At 39.1% G+C, this 20,621-nt stretch overlaps 1 protein-coding gene across 1 annotated transcript in view; it reads right to left on the bottom strand.

The window, feature by feature from the left end:
- ARHGAP10 (Rho GTPase activating protein 10) overlaps positions 1-20,621 on the bottom strand; it is a 123,297-nt gene that overhangs the window by 4,369 nt on the left and 98,307 nt on the right. Inside the window, exons 20-22 of the mRNA XM_035899197.1 lie at positions 19,417-19,579; positions 6,220-6,351; positions 4,671-4,762 (exon numbers count right to left, since the gene is read on the bottom strand). Of these exons, the coding sequence (XP_035755090.1) occupies positions 4,671-4,762; positions 6,220-6,351; positions 19,417-19,579 (387 nt within the window). The remainder of the gene's footprint in view (positions 1-4,670; positions 4,763-6,219; positions 6,352-19,416; positions 19,580-20,621) is intronic.

Here is a 20,621-nt window from a genome sequence, read left to right as displayed (position 1 = left end):
TTTTATTGGTGAAGTGATTGTAACTTTCAGAAGCAGTTTGAGATAACTACCTCCAAATGCCATGGAGGTATCTGAAAAGGAGAACATCTGTCCACAGCCTGTACACTCGGCTTCTCCAGGTGTAAAATGGAGATAATTAGTGCACATGAATGTTTCCAAGTGCTTTGAAATCCACAGACGGAAGGTGAACAAAGAAGTAGAATTATTTGCACATACAGTGCAATTTAGTATTTTGGGAGAACTCTTTGATGTAAATCCTTCATTTGTCAGCACCACAAAGACAGACAGTCCAGAAGCCACAGCACGAGTAAGAGGGAAGAGAGTGCCCTGGAGTCAAAACTGGGGACATTAACTAAGGCTGGCACTTTGTGACACTATGAAAGTAGAGAGGGATGACAACAGCTGGGTGAACATGGCTTGTTGTGTCCCTACTATGCTCGGCGGGGACAATCGGTGCCACACCTTTCCTGAGGAAAATTACAAAACTCTCTCAGTTTTCCCCATATTTTCTCTCCCTTAAAGTCTGATCGTAAAAATCATAAAAAGCTTTGATGAGAGCTATCTTGACAAGTTTTCAAGAAGCCTTCCTGCTAGCAATACTGCCAAGGAATTTTGTTATGTAAACACCATTTACCCTATCTAAAACACTTCTCCCTAGTGAAATTCCCATTTACTGACTTCTAAGCAGTCTCTTTCAAGAAACAGAAATCTAATAACACTTGGCTCCAAGGCTGGCAAGGTTTCAATGCCAGGCAGTCTGATTATTCTTTCCATGATTATTGGGAATATCTGCTTCAAAAACAACAAAAATATACAGCCAGCATATGTCTCTTACAATCTCAGATCATACTCTGCTTCTTCCCATATGTGCCCTTATCCAGCTGCAAACTCTTCAAGCTTTGCCTCCAACTACTTGAATTATATTGTTATGTACTGTCAATAATATAGCCTGTAGCAACCGGGAAATAAAAATATTGGCACAGCCTAAGGTAAATCGAATTGAAGATTTAAAAAATAATCCAGTGGATATTGTTTAGATTACATTATTCATTTTCTTACACAATTCAATTAAATAGAAAACTTTGCCTCTTCTTTTTAAGTTACAGATGGCACCTTAGTGTTCATATTGCATGACACTTTACTGGAAAGACTGAGGGACTCACAGGGTAGCACAACATATATGCAATACTGAAAACACCTGAACAGGCAAACGTTCAGATTCTATACAGACTCCTATCAGGTGATACAAAGCTTAATTTAAAATATTAGTAAATCTAACCTTGTCAGCCTGAGACACAAACAGATTTTTTTTCCCCATTTAGAAACAGGAAGCGGAGACAGGAGTGAAGATTAAACTCTTACTTCTTCCACCAATATTACATTTAGCAGCTATGGCAGGTGCAAGACTGCACTTCACTAAATGCCATTATCCTGTCTCAGGCTAGAGCAGCCAGGATTCATCCAGGATAATAACAGGTAAGAGAGAATTGCTGCAATCAACATCTATGGACCAAGAGAGATGAAAAAGAACAGGGAAGGGAAACGAAAAAGAGAAGGAAACAAAGCAGATAAGAGAAGGAAGAAAAAGGAAAACACTCAACAAACAGTGAGAGGTGAAAGAGGCAGGATTAGAAAAGTGAGACAGGCAGGGTGGAGAAAGGAGAGACGGATAAAACCTTCACTAATGGAAGCAGCACTTTTTAGTAGACATTAATTTAACAGTTGCTTTAATGGTTGATACTAGTTGTACGTCAACTTGATTGATGCGTTGTCACTTTGATAGTTAAGGTTATTGGTAGAGCTGCAGAATTGATGTATTATTACTTTAATTCTTCATTTGGGGGCTTTATTAGGGCATATGGGAATTTAAATTGAGTAACTAAAGAACCTGAATTGTTTCACTGGAATCTGATCCCAGCATAGACACAAGGGTGCCTAGCGCAAAAAAGAAACGGTCTGTGTGAAGGCATTTCAGAGGTTTCAAACATGGAGACAGGTCTGCACATCTAATGAGCATACCTTTCTATACTGACAGAGCCATCCATGACATAACCTACTGGGAACAATTATGGAATGACCATTAAGTTATTATGTATGTTCAGTTACTGCCTTATTACTTGCATGTTCTCCTCCTGTCTGCCAATCCACAGCCTACGTTAGCCTGGAAACCCTGCAGGGCAAGGACAATGCCTATAAAATAACCAGGATACAGTGAAATAAATCAAAACAAACGTATTTAAGGAAATATGATCTTTCCCATTGGAAATCTGCAATTAGGTTTTCAAAATGCAATCCATGTAACCTTTTCCCAAGCTTCCAACCTTATTTGTATGATGATACGGAAAAAAAAAGTCTTACACAGTTGAAAGGTTTCTCCACAGGTGCCAGAGAGTCGAATTCCGTACTTGTTCTTGGACAATCCAACTCTCTAGTTGAAAAACTCAGCCGAGGCTGTAATGCACCAAAACCACGGTAGCTTTGCCATAACTTCTAGCAATCTCTTTGCACAAGAAAAGAATCTTAACGCTGCTCTCACACAAACGCGCGACACAGAAGCAACTGCTTCTTGAAAGACTTTCTTATCCCATGCCAACACGACAGGTGTGCAACCCTTGCTGTTCTGCGTTAGAAATGCCTCTCTTCTATGCATCAGATCTTTTCCCCCATGCACCAGATTTTTTTTTTCCTGTACACAGTTTTATGTCTGCTGAAGATCCCCATCAGTCATGTTTTAAAAAACTTAAATTAAAATAACTGGTGTTAGAGACTTTAAAAAGAGCAATCATTTAGCTAATTCATCTTTAAAAGGTTTCCCACCTAACTTGATTCAGACGTGATTTGCCTGCAAAGCAGCTCTAATGGGAAACATCAAGTATGATTTTGTAAAGTGGGTGCTAGTAGGGAAGAACCTCGTGGGGACCCCAGACCAGCTTATGTTTACTTGTTTGGGAGGAGGTAGAGGACAGGAATGTCCTATGCTCTGTCTGCTTTAAAATAAGCATCACAAAGAAGGGGAAGGAGATGTCTATGTCTGTGCGATTTGGTGGTGTTGTTACACATGCTAAGAAAAAGAAAAGATTCTGCTGAGCTTCCCATTTGTTTCAGCTCGTTAAAAAAATTAGCAACATCCTACTGGGATTGGGGAGGACAGGATGAAGATTTTCATTTGTAAGAAAAACTTTTGATCCCGTGCTAATAGAGTTAACAGGGTGCATTTGGGAAATATAAGACATATTTAGTTAGCTTTTTAATGCCTGCAGGTTGATGTTTTCCAGCTGGTTTAGACTGTGTATTTTTCTCTTTTTCCTGCTGGATGTCAACTGGGAATCTGGAATACTCCTCCTTTATTGGACATCCAACCAAAGATTCTCACATGTGGTATTTGAATGACTGGGCAGTACATCCCCTAAGTGGTCATGCAGAATTATATACCACTTTCCCTCTGGAAAGCACATATCCGATTTCTGACCTGGTAGCAAGCTAAAAACTGACAATGGATGAGAAGAAAACAGGCATCACTGCAGAATTTCCAGATTCTTTAGAGGCCAGGATGCCTCTTACTACCCCCCTGCTTCTAGACAGGCTGAAAGACTGAAATACTGGTCTCAGTACTCACAAGGTTCTTCAGGATACAATTCTCAGATCACTTTCAATCCTCCAGCCTGCACAAAACTTGGATGAAGATTTGGCCAAATTTAAGAGCCTTCTGGTTTTTAGTATGAATGTAATTTTTATCAAGGTCTTGTAACAAACAACAGTCTTACTGTGCTGCTGCTATGAATTAATTTCTGCTTAGAATTATTATTAGATTGTATTCAAGTAACAAGAATTGCGGAATTTGACCGGGCCCTGTTGAGCCATTCCATATCATCTGTTTCTCATAATAGGAATTTCCTTGTAATAGAAGAAACTATGCTCTAATGTTGTCTTCTGCATCTTCAGAGTTTGTATTACAGTAGTCACTGGAATAAAGTTTAAAAACTGAAACCGTTCCTTATCAGTTTGAAGTCCCTGGGCAGTTGCTGAAGAGTTACAGCCATAGAAGCTCACTGAGGAGCAACACAGACCTGAGCACAGACATCACCTTCTGGATGTTCATATATAATACTGTATTGGGGTCCATAGAAATCTTTAAACACAGGCCTTCATTCTGTACCTCAGTGAATATTCCTTTTTCTACAAGTACATACACACACTAAGGCATCCCTTGATCCAAAAAGTTAACACTCCTTTTTCTCTCCAGTGATCACCTGATTTACTTGGAGCTCTGCTTGCTTGAAAATCCTTAAACGGATTTTTTTTTTCTTTAAATGAAAGCCCATATGTTATTTTACAACAATAGTTCACATTTAAAAAAAAAATAGTTTCATAGGCCAAGATGTTTTTCTCTATTGCAGAATTACCTTTTTTGGTACTACACCACATTTAAATGGTGCTGAAAAATTAGACCAATTGAAAGCTTCTACTCACCAGAAATCAAAGACATTGCCTCACAGTGCTAAGTACATGCTAAGTAGGTTCTGCGTACCAGAAATCTTCTACGTCACCAACTGTGTGCCATCAGCAACGTTGGCAGAATAGCAGTTAGGCTTGTATTTTCATCCAAAGCCATTTTAGCAGTTTTGTCAATTTGTTTTTCATTGCTTTGTATTTACTCAAGCAGTACTTACCATCTTCAAAAATTGCTCCTATCTGAAATGATAATTCAGAGCTATGTTCTGCTTCGCATGGATAAACTGCTCTTGCTTTTCGTTGGGCAACACTGAAAAATGAAATTATGAATTATAGTCATTTTTGACTATTATGAAGACACTCTCCTTTCTTAGCCATTCTCTCTCCATTCTCATTTGGAGATGACTAAAACTTTAAACACAATCTCACATGCATCGTTACAGGCTTATAATTCATATGCACAAATGCCAAAGCTGAAGCTTCACAGCTTACTGTTGGCATTTCTGAACATCATCCTCCCAACTTTACGCACACATATTTTTATGATAAACTCAGCTTTAAACTACAGTTAAAGTTTTGCCAAGTGCTAATCAGCAGTAAAATCAATAGTAGGCAAAGCATCCTATACTTAATTTATAGACTAATCATTCTATCCTCTCAAATGTTTCTTCATTAATTTTGCAATTCAGCTTTTCACTATCACTGTACAGAATTAGCTTTTTATATTTGTTTACAATACAACATTACTAGACTACTGAAGATGCTGTTTGGTCCTAAACACGGTAAGATTTCTAACATTTCAGGCAGTCATCTAGAGGTGTTCTCAGGACGCTCAGTAATAAGCCATTAATATGAATTTGTCCAAAGTACTAATTTCTCCAAGTACGATGAGCAGAGATCTTGGAATATATAAGTATTTTTGGCACGTCTTACTTAATCACGCCTTTGCGAACTGACAGTTTGCTGCTGCCCAATGATTCTTTGTTTAGACACAGCACCCACACCATTAAATCATCTTTTGTTGAGCCCAGGCAACAACAACTACACATAAAACACTGGGATGTTCTCCCTGCCCCCAAGGAACTTGCAGTCAAACAGACAATGCAGTTCTGGTGCAAAATGCCATCAGTAATAAGGAATGGAATTTTGTTACTAAGTGTTGGAAAGAATTTATTAATATACCCAACTACTTTAATTAGAAAAGCAAATATTACAAAACTTGAAGGAAAAAGCTAAGATGGTGAAGACCTTCAAAGGAAAAAGTGAAAAGACTTCAAAATATGGACAACAACATGGAAGGAAGCAGAAAACAGGATGGAAGGAAAGCAGGCCAAAAGAGTGAAAGAAAAGAGTGAAACCACAGACACAGGTAAAGATAAGGGAAAGTCTTTCAGAGGCAAGAAGAATAGGTTGAGAAACTTAAATTTGGCATGGGTGGCTATGGAAAAGAAAGCATCTGCATTTTAAAAGACACTGTAAGAGAATCACTGCAGTAAAGAGACACTATGAATTGACCACCCAAATCAAAGTCTGCTTGTATTAACCCACAAGCTACTGGCTCAATCTGGGTGCTTTCTACAAGTGTTCAAAGGAAAAAATAACACAAAGTACACAGTTATTTTATTCAGTCAAAACTGCTAAGGTTGCATTTCTTGATTTGAGATAATCATTCATGTACTGCAGAAGACATGAATTAGCTATTTTTAAAAAGATAGGGAAAAAAGGAGGCAAAGAAATAACCAGCAAAAGTTGAAGTGTACGTCATACCTTTCCACTGCTCTGTCACTCCCAGTGGCAGGGTTAGGGAAGAAGAAAGTGGATGGTGCAGTATTTGTGGCAGCTGCGTTAGCAGATGGAGTATTCATCCATGAGACCATCGATGGACGGCTTTGACCAGGACTAAGAGGAAATATATTCAAGGCAGAATTAACAAGGTGAATAAAATTTTTTTTTCACACCAAAATGTTTGAATCTTTATAACCAGGTAACTAGTCAGATCCTCAAATTCTAAACCAATAATGTCAAGCTGATTTTGCAGACATGGCCATGGTATGATTCTGCATTTCCTCCTTGAAAGTATTTCTCCTACATGTCCTATATCCTAAGCTAAGACAAATTACCTGAGATGTATGACATAACCAATAAAAAGACAAAATTCCACATTCCTTATCTAATAAAGACAGATACAATGTAACTGCATATAGCAGGCTATTATTTGAGCTGCCACTTTGCCTTTACAAGTTTTGATGAATCTATTTAAAAATCTTCTCAGCGCTGTACTAAGGCATGTACGACTGGGAAGATTTCAAAAGAGGCTGCAGCTATTACAACATTGGGATCACGATGCTGGCTCTGGATTGAGATCTCATTCGCATAACTGCGTAGATACTGCCTCAGTGGCTGCCCGCACGAACACGCTATTGAAATATGCATTAAATTAATGGCTGAACACATAGTTGCCACAAGAGGAGAAGAAATAGCAGCCAAAGTTAAAACTTTTATTAGTCATTGAAAAACATACAAAGTCCTCACCAACATAAAGGATGTTCCTAATTTTACACCTTAAAGAACTAAAGCATTCCGGCACTGGAAAGCTTTCTTTCGCTGCATGGACAAAACAAGAAACAGTCCAAACATTTACTGTCAGCATATCTTTGGAACAAAGAGCTGGACTTCAAGCAGTTTCTAAGCAGAAACAGAATTTAAATCATTCACACACAACTTTCACACAGGAATCATCAGTCAGAGGTACAGACTTCACGATACAGCATTTATCAGTTGGTCTTATTCCAAGATTAACCTCTTAGATAGCATACATCTACAAAGTACCACCAAAGGAGTCCAGTCAAGAAGGTTTTTTGCGGGGGTGTAAATGCACCCCTAATCAAGGTGGACTGGCCAAAAGCAAAAAAGGAATCAGCCGTCACCCCAGTTATAACTGTAAAAGAACAAAGGAAAGCAGGAAACCTAACTTTTATAGCTGATTTTAACCTTCTTGTGCACTGGGATATTTAATTTCTAGAAGAAAGGATCGCTATTGTTGGATTGCAAAACACTGTTTACAACAACTTTTACAAACTGATTTTCCTAGCCAACATATCTACTAGTCATTCTAGCAATTACATAGTTAAGCAGACATTTATTTTGGTTATTAATTTTCAAATTTAGTACATTATAAAATGGTGAATGGCACATTCCTTATTTAACAAGACAATAGTTTTTCCTTCATTTAGATGAAAACTGGAATTCACAGTGTATGAAAACTGCATTCTACAGTTAATTCCACTAATAAAAATGAAACTTAAATGTGCTGGAATCATAACCAGAAGGGTTTATCAAAACATGCTCTGCTTTTAAAATGATCAAATTTACCAAATAAAGGCAGGAATTGTCACAGTAAACTGAATGAAAAGCTGGATTATGCTGCGTAGAAACATATTTCATGCTGAACTTCGGGAAGAGGACATCTAGTCTGCTTCACTGCTTCTGAATCTTCCACTACACAATTATTTACATCTTCCAATAATTACATACCTTTGAAGACCAGCACCCTACACAATTTTGGGGTTTACTTTTACTTGAACTTGTCCTTTTCCTCCCATTTTTATCTAGTCATTGAAAAGTTTTCCTCAGGTAAAACAAAAACCTTCAGCTAAAAGTGACTTTATTCAGAGACAAGAAATGCGAAGTGAACACCAGCATTTGTATTATTTTCTCTAAATGCTGATGATAAAAAATTTCTCGATGGTACAGTAAAGTTTATAAAGTTTGCTAGAAAGTAGATTATTTCTCCCTCTTTCTGCACATGTGTATGTGTAAATTAATTTTAACTCAGTAACATAGGTGAACTAAAGGCAAAAGTTTTTCAAAAGTGAATTAAAAAAGTATCCTGCTTGCATAGACTACACTGTTATAATGAAAACAATCCTGGTTTTAAAAAAAAAAAAAAAAAAAGAAATAAAGCCTTGTGCTCTGATTTGTTCAATTCAAATAAATTCCAACATTAAGATTGGTGTCAGGCTCATTTCTGAAACCTGTAAAACTACAGAACACAGAAAAATAATATGCCAAGTATATTGCTAGAAGAGTACTAAAATGTCTCTAATGCAAACTAATCATGATTAGAGAGTATTCTACCAAGTGGTCTTCTCTAGTGCATACCTAAGGTGTGTGTTGCTTGATTTTCAAGAAGAGAATGATAAAATCTTCCATTTATGAAATATTTCATTGAAATATGCATCCTATTAATCTATGCAACTTATTTGATCAGCTCTAGAACAACACACACCACCTGTGTGTAAGACATGGGATTAATGATTTCAAAACAATACTCAGAACAGAGAAGACATAAAAAATACCGTCCAACCCAGGAAAGCAAGAGTCATTCATAAGAACAGTTGGAATAAATACTAGATGGTTTCTTGCTGAGACTTGGAGAGGAAAGAAAAAGAAAAAAAAAAGAGGAAAGATGTGCAAATAAAGGAACAGAAGATGAAATAAAATGTTCAGAACCATGTCATGGCATGTTATTTCTCAAATTACAGAGACTCAACAAGAAGGGTAATCTATCAACTGGTAAGACTACGCTGTCCTTTACCAGACAGCATTATATAAAAGCATGTAAAAACTGGCAGGTTTTCTACAAATTCTGAGCCACTCCAACAGTTCTAGTCAAAAAATGCTCCAGAAGCACAGGTATGTGGAGCACTGGGCTGTTCCTTCCCCCTCTTTTTGATGAATTCCCATAATACATTTGAGCTGGAGCGAAAGCACTGCAGCACGGCTACTGAATTCGCCTGTCACTTTCAGCTCCTGGTTACCGAGCAAGAGATCATGCTCTAGGATCCAGCAGGGGAAAAAACCCACATTTTTCAATAGCAGTAGTTTCATCATGTTGGGAAGAAGAGGAAAAAATTAATAACTTTAAATATTAAGCACATTCTAGAATTTGGGGGGGAAGGGGGAGCAGGTATTTACTGTACTGGGCTATCTCAGGGACCACTTAATCAAAACAGAAGGTTTTACTCAATAGGAAAAATCAGTTCCAATGTTGTGGTGTGTAAGCAACAAACTCCTGGATTTTTTTTTTCCTGGAAAGATTCTTGTGATAGCAAAGTTAATTGCACACCTTGTTTATCAAGATGATGATATATTAGAAAGTACTGCATATCTTATCACATGGCATCTCAACTTTAAGAAGAGATGTTGAAGAAATCCTTTCTTCTATGGGCTAAAACGAATGCAATGCATTTCCTGTGGGGAGAAAAAAAAAAAAGCCTGACATAACCATCTCTCTTTGAGAAAAAATGCTATTGTCTGGCACAGTGAACACTGGGAAAAGGGAGGAGGGGGAAACAGCCTTACTGAAAATAAGCTAGAGATTTTGTACTGATATTCAGAAACAAACTCCTGAAAACAAGATTTTATTGGATGTTTATCTGGCTGGTTCCTAAGGTAACACAGCTAAAGAGCAGCCTCTTATCTTGAGAGCGAGGAAGAGACTCTCTGAAAAGAATCTACACTGCAACTCTTGAGGAAAAAAAGAAAAAAGGGCTGTTTCATAGACGGGTTTGGCAGCCCCATGGCTGTCGTATCACAGTGTCTGGCTGACATAAACTCAATGGAAGTGTTCTTAAAAGGTTTCATTATAAGATGACACAGTATATCAAAAGGTGTCGGCTATTTCTGATTCGATATGCAATCCAATACTCTCCACCACCAGACAACGATCTTCCTGCATGTTAAAACCCCTATGCCTTGGCGAGGCTGGGGAGCAGAAAAATACGTGGACAAAATTCTAGAAATCATCATAGTTGCAGCAAAGCTGGAGACAAAACAGAAGGACAGAATTTTCTCATCCATGTTCCCTCTAAAAAGAAACTCCACCTCCAAAATTTAAAGTATGTAGCATGCATGCAACATTCCTGAACCCTCATTTATACAGAACACATCAGCCAGGACTGACATAAAGGGTTTGTTAAACTTGGATCGTGAAGTCTCAGTGAAGCAGCTGACACATTAGTGAAATGATCTTTCACGCCGGTCTGGTAAATCTGAAGCTAACGTCTATAGCAGCTGTCCTAAGTTAAAGCATTTTTAAATGATAATTCAGACAAAGCAAAAATGAAGTATGTACATCTATAAGCTTACAGCATACTGCTGTTCCTTTTAGAAAAAAAAATGAGGGGGCTGCGTTCCCTGGAATCATGCAAAGAAAAGAAAAGGAAAAAATAAAAGCAAAGAAAAAGAGGAGAAACAAAATAAAGAAACTTCAGCTCATGGCAGGGGTTGCATCCACATCTCTCCCTGCCCTGAGCGCACGTACCGCTTACCCTGTGCTCACACAGCAGTGCTGCTGTCAAGCCCAGCTGCCTCGCCCGCTGGAAGACAGGGAGATGGCAAAGTCTATTTTGTCTGAACCACATGACTGAGTTATATTATGCCTGTTTCAAAGGAGCTGCAAAATGAGGGCTATTCCTCTGCTTGTGTAACAAAAGGGTACGAAAAGAAGTGCCTGCTCCACTAAACCCAGCTCTCAAACTGCTGAGTCACTGAAGAGGTGGCAGCTGAAACAAAAGCAAACTGCAAAATAAGCACCATGAGGGAAGGACTGTTACATACCTGGCCTGTGCCTTCTGCAGCTGTTACAGCATCTTTTTTATTAAAATAAGATCATGACATTAGATATTATAAAAAGTTTTCAAGACACTGAAACTGAAGTCATTCATCATTTATGTAAAAACACAAATTCACACCACAGCCAGAAAGTACAAAAGAAACTATTCCAATTTTAAGGAGACTATAGATGCAGTCAAATGATGTAGATATAACAAGGCTGATGGGAATTCATTCAGCAGTCAAACAAAATTAATAACTATCTCCAAGGCTTCTGTTATGTGCAGAACACTACTATTTCTGCCCTCCCTTGCCATCTGATGTCTGTTTTAACATCAGTTTGCTCACCAGGAATTTGAACAGCCTGAGATTTCACAAAGAACAATTAGCTTCTTCCCAGCCTGGCCACAAACACCCTGAAAGCACTCAGGATGCTACGCAGCATGGCTCTCATCACCATTTTGAAAGCCTCTGTGGGTATTAAAAATCCAAAAACGATGCCCATAGTGTAGCACGTATACACCATTGAGCTGGGTAACAGAATATTTTAGTGTCAGGAGAACCAATAAAGAAGAACCACAAAAGAAATGAAAGAAAGACTGGATTATTTCCTCTGCCACTGGTCCCTTGCATATTCCTGAAAAGCCATTTGCATTGGTGCTTCTACTTCTCCTCTGGGTTTTAAGTACCTTCAGTATTTGGACTGTCAGGACTGTATCTTAAGCCATTTGCATTGGTGGTTCTATTTCTCCTCTGGGTTTTAAGTACCTTCAGTATTTGGACTGTCAGGACTGTATCTTATATGCTTCTGCAGCAGCATCCAAGGTGGGATTCAGCTTGAAAACTATGAATCTTAACTATTCTGAGCCCAGAAACGTAACTGCTTTGACAAGCCATGCACCCCCACTCACATACCGGCTCAGTGAAGAGGCTTGAGGGACAGGATGCTTTCCATCCCCCCCAGTTGCAAAATCCCAAAGGCTTAGAGTTTTTTTAGAGGAGGGGGCAAGGAAAACAGATACTCAGACAGCGTCATTATCTTGAGGAAGGCTACCCCACATCCTGCAGCATGACTCCATCCAGAACCACCATCAGAAGTCACCGTGTTCCAGCTCCCTGGGAAACCCAGAGACCCTGCAGTCTCAGATCCCAAAAATGAACGATTCTCCAGCTGAGGAACAAGACGCTAGTTTTCATGATCTGAATGAAGGAAGATCATGCAGGTAATAGAGGCATCTTTCAACCAAGAAGGAAGACTCTGACCCAATTCTGAAAGCCCAGCACTGTGAGAGGTAGGTCTGCAAGCTCTGTAGATAAGCCCTGGCATAGGGCATTGTACTGTGAGCACAAAGAGATCTCATGACAACAATGGTCCAGTTACAGTAAGAAATCTTTCCTTATCAGAAAAAGATCCTCAGAAAGATTAACTACACCACATACCGAGTCCAGGGAATAATACCATGTGTTCAGCTTTTTTGGTTCATTCAGAGGTCAAGTCAAAACAGACATAAGGCAGCCCACAGTGTTTTAGGCCATGACTTGGAATCCACCTTTCAATGAATCAGTCATCGTGATAAGGGAAACATCTACAGTAATCCATCGGAGGTGAGCCACTATTATAGCCAGCACTCCGGGAAAGGCTGAACAAGACAGACCTCATAGCAATAAACGGTTCTGGTAATAAATGGTAAGTCAGCGAAGAGCTTGATGAACACCACCATCCTGATTAATGAAAGTCAAGACGAGTGAAACTTGTCCTTACTCTGAAATTCTGGAATTACTGCAGGTAGGCTGAATTTGTGAATTAAGACAATTCAATATTCTCAAGACCAGTATTAGGCACAACGTCCTTTCTCTCTAAGATAATAGAAAATAGTTGCCTTAGGACCCCTTCTGCTAGGATTAGAGGAACTAGGCTCTACAGCTCCAGGGAAGGACCTCTTGTCAAAGCAGCACCTCAGAAAAAAGAACAGTTAGTGATGTGAGCAATCAGACATGTATGAGACCAGACATGGGAGCAACAGAGTCCAATACCTAATCTAGATGTAAACAGGTAACACCTCAGCTAGAAGAGTCATAGGAGGTGCAGAAACTGGAAGGAGGATATGGAAATAGGGGATGCCCAAGCCTTACACAGATTCAGAGAATTAAAGTGCATTGGGAACTGAGCGTGCACAGGCCATACAATCAAAAAAGGATGACTAATATTTTCTCTGAAGAAAATCTATTTCAGGTCCTGGAACTTCAAATGGATTCAAATACAAGGTCCTATGGTTTAAGACATGATATACTTACGCTTATCAAAGAAGAGACATCAGTTACCACAATTATCTTTTTTGGCATAGAGTAGGCTAGTTGGAAATGTTAAAAAGCCCAAAACTATGCTCTAAGGTAAGATTTTCTAATGCATAACAAAACAGAATTGGGGAAAAAGTATTTAAGTAGTACCTAAACAATATAAAACAGGCTGAAGATTGAAAACTATTTTGATATAGGTAACCAAAGCCATGTAGTAAGTTCTATAATCAAACCACAACAGCCGCAAGAAAGTTCCCCTCACCCTTTTTAAATTGAATTATATCACTTCATGTGATTCACTGCATCTTTTGTACTATCATCTACTTCACTACAAGAATACATTAATGAAAAAATTGGTTGTCTTTTGCAGACTCTAACTTACACTGTTCTATATTTATTAGACACAGATGTACATACCCAGTTCAGCTATCACTATATCTAGATATTGTTTGCATGCGTAAAGCCGTAATATAATAGGGTGAAAGTTAAACCATGTATCACTTCAACAGTGAAGCACAGGCTTTCAGCTGCATGTAAAAGGGAAGATCAACTACTGTCCCATAGTTCAATTGCACTTTAAGAGCCATCCATAACCCCTTCTAATACATATCTCCAAACCCAAGACCATCACTATTATCAAAACAGCTTGGGGTCTAGCTTAGAAAAGCTAGTCAGCTTCTTAGTATCTGAAATCCTGAACTCCTCTTTGGAAGCTACATATTTTGAATTATTAAAAATTTGAGTTTTGTACATCAAAGGAATAAAAATCAGAGTGATTAAGGTGCATATTTTTCAGTGCCAATCAGGAAGGCAGAAAGTAGTGTCGGGGCCGCATTCTCCAGCAAGAGCTATCAAGCCTCTCGCAAAAAAAGATGCAGCAGATTTATTTACTTCTTGGGCAAATGCAACAGGAAAACCAGAAGCTGCGTAGGACAGAAAAATTAAGCCAGAGGATGAATTTCACTGCATTACGTGGTTCGCACTAATATTGTGTGGACTCTTCTACGCCGTGATGTGACGCCATAAGGTATTTCACAGAAACATTGGCATAACTCTCTGTGTGGCTCAACTGTGAGCTGGATAAAGGGAACTAATTAAGCTGGTTTACACTCTTCACCAAAAAAGTGTTAAAAACAAATACCACCACCCCACAAACCAGATCCACATGCCCTAACTGGGGAAGTGAGGGAGGATAAAGGAGCAACATCAATACCTTAAGCAAAAATTATCAAACAATTCCGCAACACCACTATAAAGTTCACAATGCATTAAGTGTACCCTTACACAAAAGTTCAGGCTTCCTCCACTTTTAAAGCAGACACAGCACTAAATATTCACACAAGGAGTGTACAGTGTCTTATATGCTATAAACTCACACTACAGCTTACTGAGCACCCACTTTCCTTTATAGGCAAATCCTAAGTAATTCCCAACCTTTTGTTTTTGTTAAGCCCCGTTCTCTCCTGCTGCTTTTTTTTCCCTCCTCCATGACATTTGGGAATAAATTCAAATTTCCTTCTTGCTACTACTACGGGCTATTGGTCACAACATGTTTGTATTTTTGTCCTCCTCTCCCCCTTACTCTTGGTTTGATGAGTCAATTTTATATGTCAACTCGTTTTATTTCCTGAAGTATGGTGGGGTTTTTTACTCACCCTTCCCCTTTCCACTCTGTGTCTTCCCCTCATCTACTGTCAGTAGATTCCTGGTGGCTCTGATACACCTTTACATGAATAATTTTCCTTACCAACACTGCCAACTGCCTGCCTGTTGCCACAGAATCTGCAGGGAGCAGCAACCTGCAGCAGCTTCCAGAACGGAAGAAATAGCAAAAATATTAACAGGAAAGAGAGAGGATGAAAACACAAATTCATTCACCGTGAGAGATTAGCAATAACCTTTCCTCAGATCAATCAGGGTTTGAAGCAACTCTGAAGGAAGGAGCAAAGGGTGGATTTGTGGGGTCTAAACTCTCCCCAGGTAATTTGCAATTGTAGGGTAGACAACAGTGTTGGGGAAAACGATGGCTACGGATAAAAGATGGTTGGAATTTTGCTTCATTAGGGTTGGGGTTTTTTGTTTAAATCCAGGTCATAATAATATTATAGGCAACTCACAAAATAGATCTATTCTGTATGGAGGGAATAAAGTGTTACAATGCATGACCTACTTGTTAAACCCAAGGCACAACATGGCAAATATCCCTGTATTTGTACCCTTTTCTTTACAAACTTCTATACTGGCAAATTCCTGAGACAGGGAATATTGCCCATTTTCCAGTGTCTCAGCTAGCAGAAGATACAGATCAAAGAAAGCTGCTAAAGAATGACTATATGAATAACTGCATTTCATCTAGAAGGTACTGTTTACCTTCAGAACGTTGGCTCCGGTGGCAAGCTGAATTACAAGGAACGTGCAAGGAACTGGCTGCATCTAACATGGAAACTCTTTTATTTTCCCCCAGAACCAACTATGGTTTTGAGGGAAATAATGAGCATTTTGAGAATGTACTGCTGGTGAAACTATACCAACATAGTCCCAAAACAGTCTGAAACATGCTCTCCTTACAGAAACAGTAACCACCTGGAGCTCTGTCAGAGCAAAGTGGACTTTGACAATGGTTCCAGTGGAACCTGAGGAAGATAGATGGCTGTACAATGCTAATTCTGTAGCTTGAGGGCAAGCGTGTATGGATACTTAAAGCAGAGAGGAAAAAGAAAGAATGTAAATGCTCTGGTTAACGTTAAACTGAGATTGCCATTGCTGCTCTGCCTTGAAGGGAAAAAAAATGTCCATACCAGTGGAGAGGACTACAAGGGAGGAATACTCTATCCAGCTCACTACCATAATTATCAGTTTATGTCTGAGATTAGCTTGTGCTAAGCATCCTCGGATAGAAGGGATTTTTAAACAATACATGTTTATGACATGGTGCTCCATCAAGTACACAAGGTAATTTGCCCATCCTGGGCTATTTGGAGTTTGAATCTTGTGTCTGCATAAATTGCTCTGTAACTTTGTGATTGACAGGGGAAAAAAGCTCTCTGTGTTCTACCATAGAGAATATGTAAAAATAAAATGTATTTATTTTTAGTATTTGGCTCTAGATGGAAGTGTGAAGTTAAAAATATCTTCAGGAAAAAGGTTGAAAAAAGTTTAGGGTGCAAGATAATCTTAGAATTATCTAAGCAAACTTGGGTCTCCACCGAGAACCACCCCTGCCGTGGGCAGCAAGAGCCAACCATCACCCAACTCTCTACTCACCCGTACAGCAGTACATGACAACACAGGGCATATGTCTGATCCACACAGAGCTTTCAAAGAAAATCTAGCATCAGGCAGACACACACTTATAGACATGAAAACCAACAGCTTAGCAGGGCTTCAAAATGGCACATATGTGAAACATCACCTTCCAGTTATACCGTATGCATAGCACATCTTTAAATACTGACATGACAATTGAGCAGTCAGGGCTTCGTGAGACATTTCAAATCAGCGGTATAACCCATGCTCTCTTAGCTTCTTTCACCACTCTGGCCATGAGGTTCCCTCCTAGTGCTGGCCAGGAGGCGAGGGTGTACTTGCCTTCATTTGGTGCTCCTCTCACCACGCTAGAAGCTGTAGCTCCTTTTGTTTTTAAAGGTGGGACAAGGAAAGGGCATGCATCACAGAAAACGCTGCCAGGAAACATCATGGTGACAACAGCTATCATCCAGGAAAAAACAAGTTTTTCCTTTCTTGAAAACAAATACCACAAAAAGTATTCTTGCTATCCATCACGTGTTCTTGCTTAAAGCAAACTACTAGTATAAACCAATCTTGGAATATCTGACATATCTTGACCCACAATGCAACATCCCTCCCCCCGGGAAAGAATGCAAGCAACTCTTCTACCACAAAGCAGTCACCATCACCTTGTTGACTACATAACTCCATAGCAATTGATCTCTTACAAGTAACACCCATGTGCTATAAACATCAGCAGAAACTTGAGAAACCGGATCCTCGTGTATTTCCATCTCCCCTAGACTCAGTATGGTATTTACTGTAGCTCAGTGAAGACCTGCAATACCATTTTAGAGAGGATACTGAGACTTTAATAATTGGTTTTGTTCCAGTTTAGCACAAAATGCAAAACATTTTGAAATTCTGCAGAAACAGAAAGGCTTGTTCTCCACCTAATTCTGGGATTTATGAGAATAGTCTACGACCAAAGCGGAATTCAACAGCCAATGCTACATTTCCTGCAGCTGTGAGAGCTACCACAGCTACACGATGGCAAGGCAACCACTGCCTTTCCCTGCCCACAGGACCCCATGATGCACAACAACTGCTGAAGTCCACCAAGTACATTCTCCCTTGATGACATTTACTTCTGCCATTAACACAGTGGGGCTGTTTGGGGGTTTGTTTTGGGTTTGGCTTTTTTTTTGTTAAGGCAAGGCCCTCTGAGTCATCAGAACTAGAGGGGGAAGAGAAGCCAATCTGGGGTGAGAAAGTAGAGGAAAGAAAGAATGTACTGTTCACATAATACTTTCTGTCACTGTCCAGGCTTGTTACAGAGATAGCTCTTCACAGACAGGTGAGTGGAAGAAAGAAACTGCTTTTGACAAATAATCTAGATGCACATTCCATGGACCTTTTTTTCCTTTCAAACAGAACTGTTTAAGTGCTGTTTCCAACTGAGCACAAAACCTCCAGCCATCAAATGAGTTTTCCAAAACAGCAGTACAGTATAAATTTTGATGAAAATTAACAAATGCAAATAATACAATGTTCCTTTGAATACCTGAAGTTCTTGAAAACTCTGGATAAAACCAACATTTCTTTCTTTTATTCCCTGAAGTGACATTATCAATGTTCTGCTAATCCTATGTTCCTTAATTAGCTATGCTTGCTTTCACAGACATTCCAGTTTTATACCATCTACTGCATGTTTTCCACCCGTGCACCTCTTTTCATCAAATACAACTTATTCTTAATCCTACCCATTACTAGTGGACAGTACAAGAGGATAAAGAGTAACTTCAGTCCCCTACTGAAGAAACAACATTTATGTAAAATACCTATAAATTTGGAATTCTTTCAATACACATGAGAAAATATTGTTCTAGCTAATAAGTACTCTAATCAGCAGTTAATTATTTGTGTGTGCATATAGAAATGTAAACCCATCGTATGGCTATCTATATATTCTCATGTGTTACATACACCTACACACACATTTTACACACTGGCTTCACCAACAGAACAGGCTACTCAGAATGACATTATGGAAAATACTTGTAACAAATCTTTTCTCCAGACCTGCTCCTTCCATCTTCTTGGCACTGAAGGCTGGAAAACTTTGTCTTGATATGTTAAAGTTTGTATGAATAGCAAACCAGAGAATTCAATTCAAGTTGAACTTCTGATTTAAAAACCAAATTATGTTCAGCTTTTTCTGTATCAAACCTGAATTTGTATTACAGAGATAGGACTAACATTGTAATGTCAATTTTTGCTAAACTTAAGTCTGAACATCTACAGAGTCTACTGAAAGCGACAGACTGCACTTTCACAGGAAAATAGGCATTTAATGTGTTAAGAAGAGATTAACAACTATAATGTTCTTAGACAACAGCATCTGAGCACACACTCATTATAGTGTATTTATCCAAACCCAAAATTTGGCCCTGTATCTTAATGCCCTGCGTCTAAGTGTAGCTTAACACTGTCTTGAAATAAAACTAGGGTAATACATCATACAGAGAATAACTTACATATTCATTGCCTAAATAAAAAATGTTTAAAATTTTATAACAGGTTACAGTAAAATGCACTAGGTTTCTGTAGAAAAAGAACATTTCTTTCCCACAAACATTCAAATAGCCTCTAAGCTCCACCACAACATATAAACACATACCTTTTTGTAGCAGAAGAAAATAAACACAATTATATGTAATTTCTAAAAATCACTCACTCGCCACCAAACTGAAAAGGGAAATGTGTTTCACATGCACAGTCACACTAGTGGAAAAACCGTTACTTAATATTCAGGTTACTTACAGATTTGTTGTCCAGCCTGCAAGATCTCCGCTGTCCATAATAAGGTGATTTCCATCCAGGAGTCCGGGGGGACTGCTAGAGAAGGCAGGTGTCGGAGACTGGGAAGAAAGAGAATCCATGCTCCCAGTTGGGGTGTCTTCTCTGGGAGAGCTGTGACTGTCAGCTAGAAAAGAGAGCACAAGTCAGAAGGATACTAAAAGAATAATCTTATGAGCCAAAGAAGCTGCTTTAGTAACAATGTCCTGAAGTAGATATGAGAAGAAACCTTACTGTCCCATCTTCACATGATGTTTTGTAGGACAAGCAGTCCCCCAGCATTTCTCCAAAAGGTACCATTGCACCATTTCCCCCATCATTATCACCAGGCTATCTTCACAATACAACGTATTCCCGGTCCTCTTTTCAACATGTGGTTTATGTGGATGAAATGCTAGATTTTGGGGGATTATTTTTAGACAAATGCATCACTTCAGATAACAAAATAGTTCAGGCCATACACATTTGCACGTCTTTCTAAAAACACAGTCTCTAAAAATAATTTAATACACATTTGAGGAAATGATTGCTCTCGAGTACCATAAGCACAATCCTATCAAACATGAAAGAATGACATTTAGAAAGGTCAGAATAAGCAGGAAATCTCTAACAAACACACAATACCCAAGAATGTTACTTCTATTACTCCTCTTTAATGGTGTTATTTTTAAAAGAACTCGTCGTGTTCTGGTCTCTGATTTGTTTTTGTAGACTACTCTTAGGAGTATCACTCAGGAGGCAACACATTCATAGAATCATAGAATGTTTTGGGTTGGAAGGGACCCCGAGAGGTCATCTAGTCCAACCCCCCTGCAGTGAGCAGGGACACCACTAACTACATCAGGCTGCTCAGAGCCCTGCCCAACCTGGCTTTGAATGCTTCCAGGGATGGGGCCTCCACCACCTCTCTGGGCAACCTGTTCCAGTGTTTCACCATTGTAAAGAATTTCTTCCTCATATCCAGTCTAAACCTACCCTGGTTTAGTTTAAAACCATTACCCCTTGTCCTGTCACAGCTGGCCCTACTAAAAAGATTTTCCCCATCTTTCCTATAGGCCCCCTTTAGGTACTGAAAGGCCGCAATCAGGTCTCCCCGCAGCCTTCTCTTCTCCAGGCTGAACAAGCCCAACTCCCTCAGCCTGTCCTCATAGGAGAGGTGCTCCAGCCCT

Source organism: Egretta garzetta, unplaced genomic scaffold, assembly GCF_000687185.1.
Source record: "Egretta garzetta isolate BGI_Z169 unplaced genomic scaffold, ASM68718v1 scaffold258, whole genome shotgun sequence".
Lineage (NCBI taxonomy): Eukaryota > Metazoa > Chordata > Aves > Pelecaniformes > Ardeidae > Egretta > Egretta garzetta.
Note: the sequence above shows the minus strand (reverse complement) of the source record. Positions and strands in the feature narration are given on the sequence as shown.